Here is an 18,511-nt window from a genome sequence, read left to right on the forward strand (position 1 = left end):
TGGTTTCTGGTCTTTTTGTCATCCTGAGCAACTTCTTTAATCAATCGTTGTGTCCATAATGGAACAAAATTCTCTAAATGATGTGGTTTGACCAGGGCAGACTCATCTTATCCAGTTTCCCATAGGAACCATCCTTGAGGGAAGAGGAGGTACCAGGCTAGATGTATGTCTATTTGCTCTCTTAAATATTGTTTGTATATGGGATATGATTAGATTCCATCTAACTTCTTCTTTTTTGTGTGTGTGAAGCAATTGGGGTTAAGTGACTTGTCTAGGGTCACACAGCTAGTAAGTGTTAAGTGTCTGACGCCAGATTTGAACTCAGGTCCTCCTGACTCCAGGGCCAGTGCTCTATCCACTGCGCCACCTAGCTGCCCCTCCATCTAACTTCTGATCAACTTGTCATTCATTTTTGGGGGGAAGGAAGACCCCCAAGCTCTATATCCAAGGTTTGACCCCTTTCCTACCTAACACTAGTTCCACAATGAACATACGTAGAGAATAAGCAAAACAAACAAACAAACAAAAAAACCCCATTTATACAGATCACAGCAAAACAGAAATTAAAGAAGATATACACAGGAGGATATATACCAAACAATACAGAGTGAAGGAGCTCTCCCCTTGGGAGTAAAATAACCCAGCTCAAACGAGAGAAAGGGTCTTGGATCTCACTCAAGAGGAAAACTCCCTAAAGTCTCTAGAGTAGCAAGCTGGGGATAGGGACATGACAGTGACTGCCAGCTCTACTCATGTGTTCTGAGAGTATTTCCATTAAGCAACCTGAAGTTGTATTGGCCCCTTCCATCCTTTCAGAGATGGAAACCAGAGTGACTCAATGCTTCAAGAGTCCTGAGCTCTCTGACCTCCACCCTATCCCTCCCACTTCAAAGGACAGGACATTCATCTCCACCAATAAGGAGACAGTCCCATACCAATGGGTTTTGGGACAGGGGTTACACCAATATAATAAAAATGACAATGCTAGAGCCTTGCCAATCAAACTACCAAAGAAAGGGCAATTTTGTAGATTGAGAAAAAGGAGTATGATTCATATGGAAGACTAAACGATCAAGAATTTCAAGAGAAATAATGGGGGGGGGAATGTTGGGGAAGGGAGTCCAGTGGTACCAGTTCTCCAAATATATTGTAGAGCCATAATTATCAAAACAATTTGGTACTGATCAAAAATAAAAAAGTTGATCAGTAGAGCAGATTAGGTACCATACCATATGGAAACATGAATGTAGCAGCTTCCTGTTTGATAAACATGAAAACCTCAGCTATTGGAATCAAGACTCCGTTTTTGAGACAAAAACTGCTAGCAAACTGGAAAACAGTCCAGGAAAAACTATGTGTAGACCAATATCTTACACAATAGACCTAAATAACTTTTTTTTTTTTAAGTGAGGAAATTGGGGTTAAGTGACTTGCCCAGGGTCACACAGCTAGTAAGTGTTAAGTGTCTGAGGCCAGATTTGAACTCAGGTACTCCTGACTCCAGGGCGGGTGCTCTATCCACTGTGCCACCTAACTGCCCCTCTCAATAACTTCTTAATGGAAACATGAATTATCTATAAAAAGTTACATCAAAAATAAATTTGAGGAGTAGGAAAGAAGATATCTTTCATAGCTATGAATAGAGGAAAAAGATCACAGGAGAGAAATAATTCTGATTATATAAAATTGAAAGTGTTCTACACAAACAAAATCAATGCAGTTAACATTAGAAAGGAAAGAGTTAACTGGCAAAAAAAAATGTCCCTTTCAATTCTCAAATTTTGTTAACCTGTAAATAGTCTTTGCAGTAAGTTTCTCTCATAGAGAACTGATAGTCAAGATACATAGTCTGTTTCTTTTTTCTCTTGGTATCCCCAGCAACTAGCACACAGTGCCTGGCATATAGGAGGAACTTAATAATTGCTTGCTGATTGATTACTTGTTTGAACTAATTCAAACACATGAGAATAAGAGCTATTCCCCAATAAACAAAGGGTCAAAGAGGCAGCTGGGTAGTGCAGAGCTAGACTTGGAGTCAGAAAGATGTAGCCTCCTGAATTCAAATATGGCACCAGAGACTGCCTATGTGACCCTGGGAAAGTCACTTAACCCAATTTGCTTCAGTTTCCTCATCTGTAAGAATGAGCTGGAGAAGGAAATAGCAAATCACTCTAGTATCTTTGCTAAGAAAACCTCAGATGGGGTCATGAAGAGTCTGACAAAACTGAAATGACCAACCAACAAAGGGCCAAAGGATATAAACAAGCAAGTTTCAAGGGAAAAGAAAATCCAAGTGATTAACAACTAGATGAAAAAAATGCTCTAAATCACTAATGATAAGAGAAAGGTAAGTGAAATCAACTCTGAGGTTCTAATACTTATCAGATTGGCAAAGATAACAAAAATGGAAAATTAGAAATGCTGGAGGGGTGATAGGATTAGCACAATGATTTACCATCTGTACAGCTGTGAGTTGGTGGGGCAAGTCAAAGGACCACTACTATCTAGACTACCATTTCTCTTTAAACCCTCATGGAGACAGCCCAGGACCCAAAACAGAGGAGTCTTGAAAATAGCTGTGCTCCCCAGATCTACTCCTAGCCCAGGCCCTGCCTGCAACCATCAAAGAGGGAAGCAATCTGTGGAGAAAGAGCTCACCTTCCTTTCTTCCTCATCCTCTTCCTCTTCCTTCTCCTCCTCCTCCTCCTCCTCCTCCATCATCACCACTACCACCACCCACCCACCCACCAAAGGCTAACCAGCTGCCATTGACTGCTGGGTAAGTAAGACCAAGAGCCCAGAAGTGGCAGCATGCCCCAGATGACTGGTTCTGCTTCCATCTTAGTTTCTGAAGAAATCATCCCAAGAAACAACCTCCTTGGAGATGTAGCCTGGCCACTAGCTCTGAGGATTCTGCAGACATAGCCACTGAAGACCCAGAAGAAAAAACAAAAGTTCTGGCCACAACCATCCTTGGGAAAAGTTAAATGGTACAACATCAGAAACTGACATGGTAAAATCTGGCCTCAGACACTTGACACTTACTAGCTGTGTGATTTGAAATTTGAAATCTTATCTAAACAAAGGTTGGAAACTTAAATAAATAAATTAGTTAGTTAAAAAAATTTAGAAAAAAGATGTTAAGTGAAAAAAAAATAACATTGTGGGTTTTTTTCAGCTAATAAGTATGTTTTCTCTCTCTCCCCTGACCCCCACCATTGCAGGGAGAGAAAAGCAAACCAAAAACTTTTGTTATGAGTAACAAATATACACAGTCAAGAAAGTCAAAGGCCTACGTAGGCTATATCCAAAAATGAAGCTTTATCTCACCTTTTGTAAGAGGCTGGGAAGACCCAGGTATCATTCCAAGGAGGACAAAAATAAATTTAAAAACTGTCCTAACATTTAAGTAAATTTTATGAGTTTCCTTTAGGCATTTCTCTTGGTTTAAGTCCTTTAGAATCAAATTCAACAACAATCATTAAGTGTATATGATTTATAAGGCCCCATGTTAGGAAGTGGAGATGCAGAGATGAATTATGGTGTAAACTCAACCTTCAAGGAATTTATAATACTGCAGCTAGGTAGTGTAGTGGATTGAGCACTGGGCCTGGAGTCAGGAAGATCTGAGTTCAAATTTGACCTTAGGCATTGTGTGACCTTGGGCAAATCACTTAATCCTGTTTGCCTCAGTTTCCTCATGGGCAAAATGAGCTGGAGAAGGAAATAGCAAAGCACTTCAGTACCTTTATCAAGAAAATACCAAATAGGGTCAGGCAGAGTTGGACACAACTGAATAATAACTTGGACAAAACATATTAGAAGGAGTCACAGCAATGAAATCCAAAACTTTCATTTTGAGGTGAGGAAACTAGAACCCAAAAGGGGAAGGAACTTTGCCCAACTACTAATTGTAAACCAGTGGCAGACTCCAAGAGTAGAAGGTGCCTTGGGGCTTCCGATACCCCATTTCAGGAGATTTATCACTATAGCATTTCTTTCTTTTTGGTGAGGCAGTTGGGGTTAAGTGACTTGCTCAGGGTCACACAGCTAGTAAGTGTCAAGTGTCTGAGGCCGGATTTGAACTCAGGTCCTCCTGAATCCAGGGCCAGTGCTTTATCCACTGTGCCACCTACCTGCCCCTATTACTATAGCATTTCAAAGATTCACAGAGCTTCTGAGTCGAAAGGAACCTTAGCAGCCATCTAGACCAAAATGTACCTGAAAACTAAAATCTCCCTACAGCACACCTGACATGTGGGTCTCTAGCCTTTGCTTGAAGACTTCAAATGAGGGAGGGAGAGTGTAATACCTCCGGAGGTGGCTGATTACAGGTTTTCTTTTTGGGGGGGGGGCAGGCAATGAGGGTTAAGTGACTTGCCCAAGGTCACACAGCTACTGTTAAGGGCTAAAATTCTAGCTAAACTGCCTAAAATATCTAATGAGTGGTCGCCAATAAATTATAAGCTTTAGCAAGAGTTAGACTTTTAAGCATTTATTAAGGAGAATAAGAATTTGGTAAAGAGAGAGAGAAAGGCCTAGATTCCTATCTATTAAAGGGAGAGCGCATTTCTAGCTCCCCTCTCTACCAGCGTCCTCAGGAAAGAGCATGAGACAGAGTGCCAGTCTCTTCCTTCCTCCTCCCACTAGCCCGCATCACTTCCTGACGCCAAAGAAAAGACTTCTGGTCTTGCCCTCAAAGACCTTCGCTTCATGGGTGGAACTCTTCTACAGTAAGTCTCCAGCAGGTGGTGTCATTCCAATTGTTACACTACTAAGTGTCAAGTGTCTGAGGGGATTTGAATTCAGGTCCTCCTGAATCCAGGGCCAGTGAGTTATACACTGCACCATCTAGCTGTGCCACCCCCCACCATTCCATTTTTTGATAGTATTTGGGATGTTGTTCCTTTCATCAAGTCTGTTCAGTGTTTTGCAGTTTCCCCCACTGCTCCCTGTTCTGCCCTCTGGGGCCAAGAAGAGTAAGTCAAATCTGTTTTCCACATAACAGCCCTTCAAATATCTCTCCTGTTTTTAATCAGGCTTTTCCTCTGCAGGCTTAATGGCTCCCATTGCTTCCATGAACTTAAGGCTCTTGGCCAGGCTAGCCTGATTGTCCTTTGACACACTCCTGCTTATCAATGCCCTTGCATACATTACCTGATGAAATAATGTAAGTCAAGTGCTTTGCAAACCTTAAGAACTATATAAATAATCATGAGCTCTTTTTATTGTTCACAAAACGTGACATAGAACTGAGCACAATTCTCCAGAACTCCATATTTCTGGATGCTGAACTTTTCTTGATCCACTCAGAGGGCACTAGGTTTCTTGGCTATCATCTTACACTGTTGGCTTATATTAAGTCCACTGGGGGGGAAAAAAGAAAAACAAGACAAAATTTTTTTTCTGAACTAGAACTTTTTTTTAGCTTTATCTCCCCATCTTGTACTAGTAAAGTTGACTTTTTCCAACCCATTTTAAATTTACTCTTCTTGTGTTTCATCTTATTAGGTCTGGCCCAATGTTCTAGCCTTTTGAGGTCATTATTATCTCCCCAACACCAAAAAAACTTCTCTTGTACTAAAAGTAGAATCCAAGAAAACTTGTGCTGTCATGGATTAATCTGGAATTGCACGTCTCCTTCTCTACCTATAGTTAGTTCATCACCCCTCTACCTATCAGAGGGAGAAATGCTTCATAATCCTCTGTCTTCTGGAGGTATGGTTGGTCATTGCATCGATGCAAATTCTTCATTCTTTCAATTTTCCTTTGTAATGTTGTGGCCACTATATAAATGGCTCTGGTCCTGCTCACTTCACTCTGTATCAATTTATTTTAGTCTTTTTGCCATTTCCAAATTTGATAAGTATGCTCATGATACTTTGGTCCAAGTCACTGATAGCAATGTTAAACAAAGTTGAGCAAAGCTTTTTGGGACTCCCTAACTCTTTTCAGGTTGACCAGCAGCCATTAATGACATTTTTTTTTTCCAGCTCTGGCTATGCAACCCAGTTCAAAATCTATTGAATCGTGCTAATGGCAAAAAGATGTCCCACATCTCATCTTTTCCACAAGAAGAGCATGGCAGATGATTTTTCACATGTTTTCCTAAATTCTAGGTTAACTCTAGACACCTTAAAAAAACGTGTCTCACACAATATGTCCTTGATGATGCCATGCTGGTTTTTTGTGATCATCAAAGTCTATTCCAGTTGCTCTCTCTTTAATAATGTTCTAGACTTTTGTGATGAGTAGAAGTCAAGCTCCCTGGTCTGTAGTGCCTTCCTTGTGTTGATTATCTCCAGTTTATCTTGCCCAAAGCTTGTTGAATGTTATTGTTAGTACAATGTCTCCCCCATTAGACTGTGAGCTTTTTGAGGGTGGGGACTGCCATTTGTGTTTTGTTGTATCCTTACCACTTAGCCCTGTACCTGACACATAGTGGAAACTTAATAAATGCTTATTGACTGTAGTTTACAAGACTCTATTCTCTTCCCTTTTTTGGTAATAAAACTTTTGCCTTTGCCAGTTCTGCTGTACCTTTCCCATTCTCCGTTCTTTTAAAAAAAATTATCTAAAATAAATTTTTGTTATTTTTACAGTGTAAATTTCCCCCTCTAACCCTTCCTCTTCCTGAGTCATCTCCTATAACAAAGTTTTTTTTTTTTTTTAAAGAAAAGAGGAAGAACCATTCTGCAGGGCAATTTGGAACTATGCCCAAAGGGCTATGGGGCTGTACATACCCTTTGACCCAGTGGTGCCACTGCTAGGTCTGTATCCCAAAGAGATTATAAGAGGAAAAAGGACCCACATGTACAAAAATATTTCTAGCAGCTGTCTTTGTGGTGGCAAAGAATTGGAAATCGAGGGGATGCCCATCAACTGGGGAATGGCTGAACAAGTTATGGTATATGAATGTAATGGAATACTATTGTGCTGTAAGAAACGATAAGCAGGAGTTCAGAGAAACCTGGAAGGACTTACACAAACTGATGCTGACTAAGAGGAGCAGAACCAGAACATTGCACACAGTAACAGCAACATTGTGTGATGAACAATGGGGATAGACTTGGCTCTTCTCAGCAGTGCAATGATCCAAAACAACATCAAAGAACTCATGACAGAAAATGTTCTCAACATCCATAAAAAAGAACTGTGGAAGGGCAGCTAGGTGGCGCAGTGGATAGAGCACCGGCCCTGGAGTCAGGAGTACCTGAGTTCAAATCCGGCCTCAGACACTTGACACTTACTAGCTGTGTGACCCTGGGCAGGTCACTTAACCCCAACTGCCTCACTTAAAAAAAAAAAAAACTGTGGAGGGGCAGCTAGGTGACACAGTGGATAAAGCACTGGCCCTGGATTCAGGAGGACCTGAGTTCAAATCCAGCCTCAGACACTTGACACTAGCTGTGTGGCCCTTAGCAAGTCACCTAACCCTCATTGCCCTGCAAAAAAACCCCAAAATCAAACAAAAAAGAACCGTGGATTATGAGTGCAGATTGGATCATACTGTTAATACTTTTGGGCTGTTTTTTTCCTTCTTTTTTTGAGGTTTTTCCCTTGTGCTCTGATTCTTTCACAAGATGATTAATGCAGAGATACGTTTGATGTGATTGTACATATATAACCTATATCAGACTGCTTTTCGTTTTGGGGAGGAGGGAGGAAAGGGATCGTGGGAGAAAAATTTGGAACTGAAAATCCTATGAAAACATATGTCAAAAACTATCCTTATATGTAACTGGAAAAAATAAAAGACTTTTATTTATTTAAAAAAAGAAAAAAAAGGAGGGAGAGAAAAAAATAACCAGCAAAAATGGATCTGTATACTAGGAAAAAAAAAAACAAAACCTGACACATGTCTTGTTTTACACTCCTGCACCCTCTCCACAGTTATTCGAATATCACTAACAAGTGGTTCAGCAAACACCAGCTTGAAAAAGCATTTATTAAGCCTTTAGTACATTCATTAGACTTTGGGTGAAATGATGGGGATTCAGCTACAGAAATCAAGAGTCCCTGCCCTCAAGTAGCTTACACTGTACCAGGGGAAGACAGCACTGAGCAGGAGTGGTGGCCAGAGAAGAGTTTTCAGGTCTGGGGAGTCTAATGTTGAATACAGCCAAGGAGCAATTGATTGGCTGGTCCTTCCTAGGAATGTGTTGTTTTGATACCCCAGCTAGGGATGAAAAGTGGGTGGGACACATTTAAGTAGGGTAATTGGTGACACTGAATGAAGATGACTGGAGGGCAGTGTGGTGCTTCTGGATCTAGGCCACATTTGGTGAACTCTCTATCCATTGGGCACTCTCCTTAAAGCCAGTTCTTTCAATACCTTGTCCCCTGTCTAATTAGGATCACATGACATTGTGACTTGACCTTGCCAAGGGCAGCTTGGTGCTCCCTCACTATCTATCTCCTTTTGCTGATTAATTCCCTCTTAACCACTTTTTATTTCCACGCCAAAGGTCCTTGGCCACAAAAATCGAAATCAAAGCAAAGGATTTCCTAGCCTCTGTGCAATTTCACACATTTGCAATAAAGAACTTTGGCCCTGGAGAAAGAAACACCAGTTGAACAAGTGGTTTAGAGATTTGGACCTACTGAGTATTCAGTGAGGAGGTTTTTTTGGGGGGGGGGGAGAGAAGCAGAAGGAATTGACAGTTGATATTTGTGTTTATATCTTTCCTGCTGAAAAATACGCCTCTAGAGTAGGTATTCTTCCATCCTGTTATACTTCTCTGCCCTGTTTACCCATCAGACTGGGAGTTGCCCAGAGGACCGTGTCTTTCCCATCTGTCCTAGAGGGATCCCCAAAGAGAGGAGCCAAATTTTCCCTCATCAGATTATGATTCTCAGGGGCAGGGGTTATGTCTTTTCCACCACCCCGGAACTCCCCAAAGGCAGGGCTATCATATTTCTCAATCGGGGGTCGCTGGGGGAGTAGATGAACTCCCTACGGGAGGGCAGGTCGTATCTCCAGCATCCTCTCATCGGACCCGGGTCCCTTCCCAGCTGCTCCGAGGCCTTCGCCCTCTCTCGAGCTCTCGGTCCAGCTTTCTTCAGCGGCCTGCAGCCGGAGCTCCCAGGGGTCTGCTCCCTTTGCGGCCGAACCCTCGGCCCCTCCCGCTAGCTGTGTCCGGCTCCTGCCCCCCGCCCCGCCCGCGGGGGTTCTCGCCTCCCCTCCTCCTTCCTTCCGGTCTTCTTGGGCCTTCGGGCCCGGCCCGTCCCCTCCCTAGCGGGGTGCTCGGCTCCCCGCCCCCAGCTCAGCCTCCCTCGCGGCGCGTCCTCGGCCCGCTAGGCAGACGCTAAGCTCCCCGAGGGCAGGAGGGGGCGGGGCTTCGTCTCGGTTGGTGTCCGCCCCGCTTGGCCCCGTGCCCCGCACACCGGAGGGCGGCTACGACCTGGGTCCCCGAGGCCGGGACCGCCCCGCGCTAGGACTGTGGGCGAGCAGGGCGGCCGCATCTCGGCGGCTTCGAATCTACGACACGGGGTCAAGGGCAGAGCGGCACAACCTTCCGAGCTCTGCGCATGTGTAGGCTAGCCATGGGGGCGTGTGTGTGAGGGAGAGAACCGGAGGGAATGGGGAGGGGGTATGGTTTTAGTGGAGGGCCTGTCTGGACAGCGCGGGCGGGGTCGCGCACGGGGCCGGGCGCGCGCACGCGGGAGCTCCCTGGGGTTCTGCGGCTCCTTCGGCCGCTTCCGTTCTGCGGCTCCCGGCAGCCCCCGCGCGCGGGAGGCGGCGGGGCGGGGGCGGAAGGACGCCGGCGCAGTGCGAGGTGCGCGCGGGGGAGGAGTGACGGCGGGCGCGTCGGGGCGTGTCCGGGCGTGGCGGCGTCACGCAGCGCGGCCGGGCGGAGCGCCGCCGCATTGTTTGTTTCACGGGGGGAGCGAGCGAGGAGCTAGTGAGCGAGTGAGCGAAGGAGGAGCGCAGCCGAGGGTGCGAGCGAGCGGACAGGAGCGGAGCGAGCGCCGGAGCCGAGTCGAGCCCGCCGCCGCCCCCCGCCCGCCGCTGCCGCCGCCGCCGCCCCGGCCCCGGCCCCGACCCTGGAGAGCGGCGCCGCGCAGCGCGGCCGGCCCGGCCCGGGCCCCCCCACGAGCCGGGGCCTCGCGTGAGGAGTCGCCCCGCCGCCCCGCCGCCTTCGCCGGGCCAGGCCCGCCGCGCAGGCCCCGGCTCCGGCCCCGGCCCGGCCCCGCCCGGGCCCCGCGCGTCCCCGAGGCCCCCGCGGCCGTTGGCGCCCCCAGCGCCGCCCCCGGAGCCGCCCGAGCCCCGGAGCCAGGTGGGTGAGTCCCCGGGGGAGGCCCGGGAGGGACGGCCGGGCGGCGGGTGGCGGCGGCGGCGCCATGTTTGCGGCCGCAGCTTTGTCCGGCCCGGCCCGGGCTGCGCGGACGGCCGGGAGGCGAGGCCGGGCTGTCCGGTCGCTCAGTGGTCCCTGCGCGGCCGCGGGCCCCGAGACGCTGCCTGGCGCCGAGGCGGCCGGAGGCGGCCCCGGAGGAGCCCGGTGCCCTTGGACTCGGCGGGGGCGGCCGAGCGCTGCCCCCGGGGTCCGGCCGGCGGCCGTGGCCTTGACCGAGGCGGCGCCTCCGGTCCTCCGGCCGCCTCGCTTGACTCCGGCTCCCGGGACTCGCGGAGGGTCTGCGGGGCACCGGGGCTGGGCAGGGGGACGCGGTGGCGTTGGGGAGGGCAGGGGGCGGCCCCGCGGGCCGGGCGGGGCAGGGCAGGGAGCTTCTGACTTTGACCCACTCCCCCGGCAGTCTCGTCTGGAGGCCCGGCACCCTTCGCTTTCCGAAATGCCGACACAAAACCCCGAGCCAAGTTGGGCCGGCACGACCCCCGGTGCTCTCCGGGTGGGCTGAGGCGCCCAGAGGGGGAGGATCGCGGTCCTGCCTGCGAGCTCCGGGTGCCGACCAGGAAGTGAGCAGCTGAGACCAGTCCTGTGGCTAGGGCGAGCCAACTGCCGAGGGAGGCTTCCTGGCTGCAATCGATGCGCTCGTTGACTCGGGGTAGGACGCCGAAGGCTGCAGAGTGGGGGTCGCATTGGCAGCGCTTTCGTTTGTGAACGATTGCTGCCCAAGTCCTACGCCCGTGCTGCGGGATGGGGCTCGGTGTGAGCTTCATCCAAGAAATGGCTCTGCAAAGACCCGAAAAACCTGGGTGGTGACTGGAAATTCAACAAGTCTCTGTAATTTTAGGAACGGTACTTAGGCATCTTATCCCTTGTACCATAACTGAGTACTCCTGTTGCACCGATGGGGACTGTCCATTGAAAACAGTAGCTGGCCCTTGCATTTGTTGACTTGGAATAACCCAGCAACTTGCTCTTGGAAACCTCGGGGCTGTCATGTTCCTCTCTGATATGATGTCATTCAACCAGCAGGGCTGGACTTAGGTTAGGAAGCCCCTTCCTGGGGGCAAGTCACTTCACCTTTCTCTCCCCTCCTTCTTACCCCCCCTCCCCCCCACAGGGTTGTTGGGAGGATGCTTGCACTGAAGTCCTTGTGCTGGGTAGGTCAGTGAGACACCCAGGTAGGAAGAGCCACAGCCCTGGAGTGTGTGTCTGATTCAATGGAGTGATGACCTGACATGAGGAAGCTTTGGAGCAAGATTTACTCATGGTCACCCCTAAGGCCTGGCTCTTTGTGGTCTGGTTTTCCACATTACAACTGGGCTTGAGCTCCAGCAGCCAACTGATTGTTTTTCCCCAGTACAAAAGGTTGTTATTTGTGACCAAACCCTGCCCCAATTCCAGAGCATGCTAGGATACGATTAGCAGTTCTCCGGGGTCAATACTACTCTGTTGTGATTTTTCTAAGGAAATCCAAAAAACAGCAGGGTGTGCAATCTCCAGTAGGGAAAGAGTATGCCGGTATTAAGACAGTGGGAAGAGTATCCTTGCTGTTAACAAGCCCCAGCAGATGATTGTTTTTTTTAGGGTGTCTGAGGTCTTGGGGAGGGTGGCTGCTCTGAGTCTGTCACCCTTGTCTCCATGCCTGCTTTTTCTTTTCTCCTCTAAGTACTTGGGAAACTTTCACCCAGTGGTTGTCAATGTGGGGCCCCTCCCCCGGGGGCTCTTCTGGACCCTCCCTTCTGTTTTGGTCACTTGGTTGACTTACCCACAAGCCGAGGGTGGGAAAAGAGGGAAAGGATGAACTAGGGGGAGGGAGGGGACTCCCTCCCTCTAGTGAAGTTAATAAGTTAATTTGCCCTGGCTTCAAACAGAACAGAGCTGGGCAGGTCCTCATTGTTGCTTCCTTGTTGGTACAACTAGCCACCCAAGCACTTGGCCAAAGACAGTCATTAATTGTAATTATAATGATAATATGGGCAGGAGGAACTAGCTCCCCCTGCAAGGGTATGTCTTTCTCTCTGTGTCTCTATCTCTCCCAAGATTCAATATTATTGGTCCCATGGAATAAGATTTTAAGGTAGAGGGAGCCCATCCCCACTTTATCTCCTCTGTCTCTGTCCTTTAACACACAGATGTCCCTGTGTATGGGGCTTGAGTGATATGGACAAAGGATTTTGCACAATCCTTTTAAAAAATGTGAAATGCTTTAATTATCTCGAAGGTCAGAAAGCACAAACATGTCCATATGCAAAAGACAGCATCTGAAGCCATTAATGTATGTATAGCTTTTTAGAAAACATCAAGCTTAACAAGGAGGGCCAACTGCCATTATCATCTGGCTGCCCTTCTGAACTTCCTTCTTTGGGAACTTTCCTCTTTTCCCCCCAGACATTTCTAGGACTTACATCCTCCTCCCCACTATTGTTTATTAAAAGCCCTTCATCTACATTTGTATTTATTCCTGTTGAAGTAAGGCTTTCTTTAATCTTCCTCCCTCCCTAGTGCCATCTGCTTTTGCCTCCTCGTTGCCCTCTGTAACATTGAAATCCCATCTCTTTTGAGGAGGGCTGGGCTCTGGGCTGGGGGGTAACTGGAGACTTCACCTTCTGAGATGAATGAATTTACAAAGCCTTCGCTTCTCAGGCCAGCCTTTATATAGGGAGGACCTCCTGTATTTCGGGGGGCTGTGCTTGTAGTGCTGTTAGCCCCATTTGACAGTTGAGGAAGCTGAGCAGCTGGTTCTGTGGTTTGCCCGCTCAGCCACTAAGGGTCTGAGGCAGGATTCGAGCTCGTGCTGTCCTGGCTCCAGGCTTGAGTGGCCTGCTGCCTCTGAGTCGAACCCTGAGCTGTCCTAGGACACTCGGACCTGTTGGTTGTGTATCTCGTTTAGATTTAGCCGGGCCAACCACCTGGTTGCTTGAAAGCCTTGACTGGAAGTTTGCTTGTTGTTTCAGGGAGTCATTGCCAAATGAGGAGGAAAGGACGATGCCATCGAGTATCCGCAGCCCGGCCCTCTTCTTCCCCGTGCGGTATTAAGCACTCCCCTACCCGAGAAACCCTGACATACGCCCAAGCGCAGAGGATGGTTGAGATCGAGATCGAGGGCCGCTTGCACAGGATTAGTATTTTTGACCCCTTGGAGATCATCCTGGAAGATGACCTCACGGCTCAGGAGCTGAGTGAGTGCAACAGCAATAAAGAGAACAGCGAGAGGCCCCCGGTCTGTCTGCGAGCCAAGCGGCACAAGAACAACAAGGTGAAGAAGAAGAATGCCACCCCGCCTGGTGCCCCCGGTGCCCACGGGGCCCCCGCCGCCAGCCCCCTCCCGGAGCCCCGGGTGCGAGTCGTGGAGTACAGCCCGCCTTCTGCGCCTAGGCGGCCTCCTGTCTACTACAAGTTCATCGAGAAGTCGGCCGAGGAGCTGGACCACGAGGTGGAATACGACATGGATGAGGAGGATTACGCCTGGCTAGAGATCATGAACGAGCGGCGGAAAGCCGACGGTGTGTCCGTGGTGTCCCAGAACATGTTCGAGTTCCTGATGGACCGCTTTGAGAAGGAGTCCTATTGCGAGAACCAGAAGCAGGGTGACCCTCAGTGTCTGATTGACGAGGACGCCGTGTGCTGCATCTGCATGGACGGGGAGTGCCAAAACAGCAACGTTATTCTCTTCTGTGACCTGTGCAACCTCGCCGTTCACCAGGAGTGTTATGGGGTGCCCTATATCCCTGAGGGCCAGTGGCTCTGCCGGCACTGCCTGCAGTCCCGCGCCCGGCCCGTCGACTGTGTGCTGTGCCCCAACAAGGGAGGTGCCTTTAAAAAGACGGACGATGATCGCTGGGGCCACGTGGTCTGTGCCCTGTGGATTCCCGAGGTGGGATTCGCCAACACGGTTTTCATCGAGCCCATTGACGGGGTGCGGAACATACCCCCGGCCCGGTGGAAGCTCACGTGCTACCTCTGCAAGCAGAAGGGGGTGGGTGCCTGCATCCAGTGCCACAAAGCCAATTGCTACACAGCATTCCACGTGACGTGTGCCCAGAAGGCCGGCCTCTACATGAAGATGGAGCCTGTGAAGGAGGTGACGGGCAGCGGCACCACCTTTTCTGTCAAAAAGACTGCTTACTGTGATGCGCACACCCCCCCGGGCTGCATCCGCCGGCCCCTCAATATTTATGGGGACGGCGAGATGAAAAACGGGGTTTGCCGGAAGGAGGGCACCATCAAAGCTGTCAGGTCGACGTCCAAAGTCAGGAAGAAAACAAAGAAATCCAAGAAAGCTTTGGCCGAGCCCTGTACAGTTATGCCCACGGTGTCTGCTCCTTACATTCCCCCTCAGAGGTAAGCGAGCCGGAGGACTGCAGCAGCAGACCTCTGCTCCCAGGCCAGAAGGGCCCCCTCCAGCCCTGGGCTTGGGAGGGCGTGGGGGTGGTGGGTGGCTTGTGGGCATCCTGCTTGGGCAGTGCTCTAAATGGGCCTTGGGATGGGTGAGCGTGTAGTTTTTGGACTGATGGCTGGAGAACCCAGTGGCCCCTTGAAGAAGGTTCCCCAAATTTATTCCGGCCCAGAGTAGGTTTATACAACCAAATACAGCCGAAGAAAAGTCCCTCAACTCAGCTGGGGTTCCCCTTTTTTTCTGGTGCTGTTTCATGCCACCAGACTTGGACCTGGAAGGCAGCCTGGACAGGGTCTCTAAGAGGCCTACTGACTTGTTCCAAGATGCCCAGCTCCTTATTGGCAGAACTAGACTTCCAGTTCTTCTATGTGATGGCTGTCATTGTAGCCAGTTTGCCGATTTGCAGTCTGCATCCCATTTTATGCACTAATTACACTCCAATGTGCCCATTTCATTAAGGTGACTGACTTCACTTAGCTCCCCCTCCCCTTCCCCAAGTTGTTTTCTTGATGGGGGTCCTTCCTGCCTAGCCCTTGGTCTCCAGTTGTGTTCTTTTCCCATAAGGTAAGTGACATGACACCAGTAGTCTTTTTACTAGCATGGCCTAGGAAGGGAGGCTTCTCTAGTCCTGTGCTGACTTTGACCTGGTGCAGGTTCCTAGGACTGTATGAGAATTAAGCAATAAAACACAATAGAATCACTTTCTGTCCCTGGCTTTTAATGTTATACATGTATAAACTAATGGCCTTTGGGGGGGAAATTGGCTGATTAGAGAATAACTCTGAGGATTCGATTATTTTAAGAAATTGTCAAGAGCATTTGCAAGAGATCACTTGGTATTAGTATCTTGTAGCACTCTCCTAAGTGCATTCTGTTTGTATTGTCAAATGCAGCTGTGAACAGTGGTTGCTGTCTCGTTGCCCCTCTTAGCAGTGGGGAGTTGAAGCTTGCAGGTGTTTCTCCACATGGGCTTGCATGGGTGTGGTGGTGGAGCATCCTCTTTGGCTTTGGTAGGGAAGCTGCATGTTCACTTCCTATTAAGAATTGGGCTGAAAGTGGCTGGGAAGGATCTCAAAGGGCATCATGGAGTGCTAGTCGATTGGCTTTGTAAACAAACTTGAGGTGCACATTTAATGAAAATTCTAGGAATTGCTATGTGGGAAATATGGTATTGAAATTCATCTGGAAAGCTGAAATTGCCTGCCTTGGGCTCCTTCCCAGCTAGCTTTCTGATATCTGATCTTAGTCATGAGAAGAAAGGGAAGGGGTTGGGACTTAGTCTGCTTCTTGTGGGTCTGGTTTGCCTCAATTTCCTCGTCTGTAAAGTGGAGATAATAATTGAATCCACCCACTTAGGGTTGTGTTTCACATGAAGTTTGAGGAAGTGCCAGAAGTTATCCCCAAATTCAACATAGTCATTTAAACTTAGAATTACACATTCTGGATGGATTAATCTGCTTTTTTTGGTTATTCAGATTACTTTTAGCAATAAGGAATTTTAAGGTTAAAACATGGAGGTAATTGAAAGATTTGAAATGAGGAAAAAAAGCCTGGTCTCAAGGAGGTTACTTTTGAATACTGAGGGAGGCTACATACAAGATAAGATACACGCAGTGTGTAGGAAGTGATCTGAAAGGGGAAGGCATCAGTATCTGGGGGAGGGCCTCCAGCAGGAGCCAAGGAGACAGGCAGAGGAAGAGCATCCCAGGCTTTGGGAGACAGGAGAAGAAAGGGGTGAGGGAGCCAAGCTGGGAAAAGCTTTAAATGCTCTAAAGGAGTTGATTCTACTTGGTTTTGGAGGGGAGGGCAGGTAGCCTGAGGAGGGGACTTGGCCAGATTGCTGAGTGATGGATTGGACACCTGAGTTCAGGTTAGAGATGAGGAGGGGCCGAATGAGGGTGGTGGCTGTGGGGGGAGAAGGGCCTGTGTGGGAGAGATGTCCTGAAGGTAAAAAGGCCAGATTTGGCTGGGGATTGGCTCTGTGGAGTGAGTTACACTGAGATTGTGGACTCAGAGGAAGATGGTGGTTTAGGGAGTTTTGGGGAGAGATAACACGTCCTGTTTTGGACATGTGAAGTTTTAGAAGCTTAAGGGATGTCCATCCGGGGATGTCCAGGAGATATTTGTGAGAGAGCAGGACCAGAATCATCTGTTTAAGAGATAGACAGACCTGTGAACTGGATGAGACCACCTAGTGAGATTGCTTAGGAAAAAAGGACTAGGACGGGGGCCTTGCGGGGGTGCTGCGTCAGGGGATGTGACCCTGGTAGGGAGGAGGCTTTGTCCTACCTGGAGAGCCTGGAGCAGCTAGCATTGTCATGAAAATTTAGGGAGTTGCCAGGAATCTGGAAAAGGTGGTGAATGGGGGGGGGGGGCAGGCTGCCCTGAGGTCTTGGAGTTGAGGAAGAGAGTAATTAAGAGATCTGCTATCACTTTTATTTGGATGAAAACCCTAGGCTGAGGGTTTAGGAGAAAAAGAAGTGTGTGTAGGGAGTTATTGTCCATGGCTTTCTTCCTGCTAAGAGATGGTGTGATAATAGTGATCGTGGATCAGAGTGCCTTCCTTACCTGTGCTTCACATCCCATTGACACTGGTGCTTTTATTATCTCCATTAAAGCCAAAGAAACTGAGACAGACAGTAGGGAAGGGACCCACCTGGGCGTTTCTGTGGTTGGATTTGTGCTCGGGTCCTGACTCCAGGCCCAGGGCTCTGTCTTCTGTACCCCAGTGCTCCTTAGCTGCCTAAAGATAGAGGGAGGATAGCTGACGGTGATGGTTAGATCAAGTGAAGGGTTTTTACAGATGGGCAGAGGGAAGAGCCAGCCGACAGGGAGGGTTTGGAGATTTTATACACACTCATCTACACCTACCTGATGGAGAGGGGGTGGGATCCAGGGTGGCCACTCAGGTGCTGGCATCGGCAGGGAGACTGGAGTGAAGGAGTTGCTGGTGATGGGGTCACAGCACCAAGAGGGGAGGTTGGGAGCCCTGCAAGAGTGGATGAATTACGGAGGAAGAGATTGTTGGTCTTGCTGCTGGGAGGACTTCAGATGATGGTGGCCCAGGAGGCTCCTGGTGGGAATGATCCGCAGCTTGTGGCACCTCCTCAGGCTAGTGCTTTCTGAGGGAGGTGGGCCCAGAAGGAGACCCAGAGCTGGGCCTCAGGGAGGGCCAGAAAATGGAAAGAGAGAAGGTTTGTTAATTACAGAGCAGGCATTCCATAGGGCACAGAGGGCGGGCCCAGCAGGTCTGGTATTGGTTGTGGGGGAAGCTGAGGGGAGGCCTGAGCAGGAACCTAGTCCAGAACAGTGACCCAGATTTGTGTGTCAGCTCTTGGAAGTGTGGGGAGCCTCAACGTTGAAGGGGAGGAAGGTGCAGAGGGAGGCCAGAGATGAGGCGGATGGAGATGCAGGGCGTCCTGTAGGTAAGAGCAGGCCAGAGGAACCTCACTTGTCCCAGACAAGGCCTGGGGGGCCTTGGATGGAAGAGGCAGTGTCTGAAGGGCAGCCTGGCAGTGAAGATCCAAGGGCATTGAGGTAGGAAGCCAGGGAAGAGAAGGGAGGAAACTTGGCTCCGCAGTTTCTGTGTGCCAGGCGTTGTGCTAGGTGCTTTACAGGTATTTTTATTTGATCCTTACAGCAAGGCCCGGGCAGCGGGGTGGTACAGTGGAATGAGCACTGGCCTTGGAATCAGGAGGGCCTGAGTTCAGATCTCACCTCAGACACTAGCTGTGTGACCCTGGGCAAGGCACTTCACCCGAAATGT

The 18,511-nt window shown here is 49.3% G+C and overlaps 1 protein-coding gene across 6 annotated transcripts in view; it reads left to right on the forward strand.

Moving 5' to 3' along the window:
* Positions 1–10,228: 10,228 nt before the first annotated feature.
* Positions 10,229–18,511, forward strand: part of BRD1 (bromodomain containing 1) — a 69,283-nt gene continuing 61,000 nt past the window's right edge. For 3 of the 6 annotated variants that reach the window (XM_043965599.1, XM_043965602.1, XM_043965603.1), the window contains exons 1-2: positions 10,781–11,004; positions 13,304–14,690. In XM_043965599.1, coding sequence (XP_043821534.1) covers positions 10,986–11,004; positions 13,304–14,690 — 1,406 coding nt within the window. In that variant the 5' untranslated portion in view covers positions 10,781–10,985. Of the gene's footprint in view, positions 10,281–10,777; positions 11,005–11,239; positions 11,391–13,303; positions 14,691–18,511 lie in introns of those variants that run through there. The other 3 variants (XM_043965601.1, XR_006353201.1, XM_043965600.1) reach the window with 3 other exon arrangements.

This window comes from Dromiciops gliroides, chromosome 5 (assembly GCF_019393635.1).
Source record: "Dromiciops gliroides isolate mDroGli1 chromosome 5, mDroGli1.pri, whole genome shotgun sequence".
NCBI classification, from domain to species: Eukaryota; Metazoa; Chordata; class Mammalia; order Microbiotheria; family Microbiotheriidae; genus Dromiciops; species Dromiciops gliroides.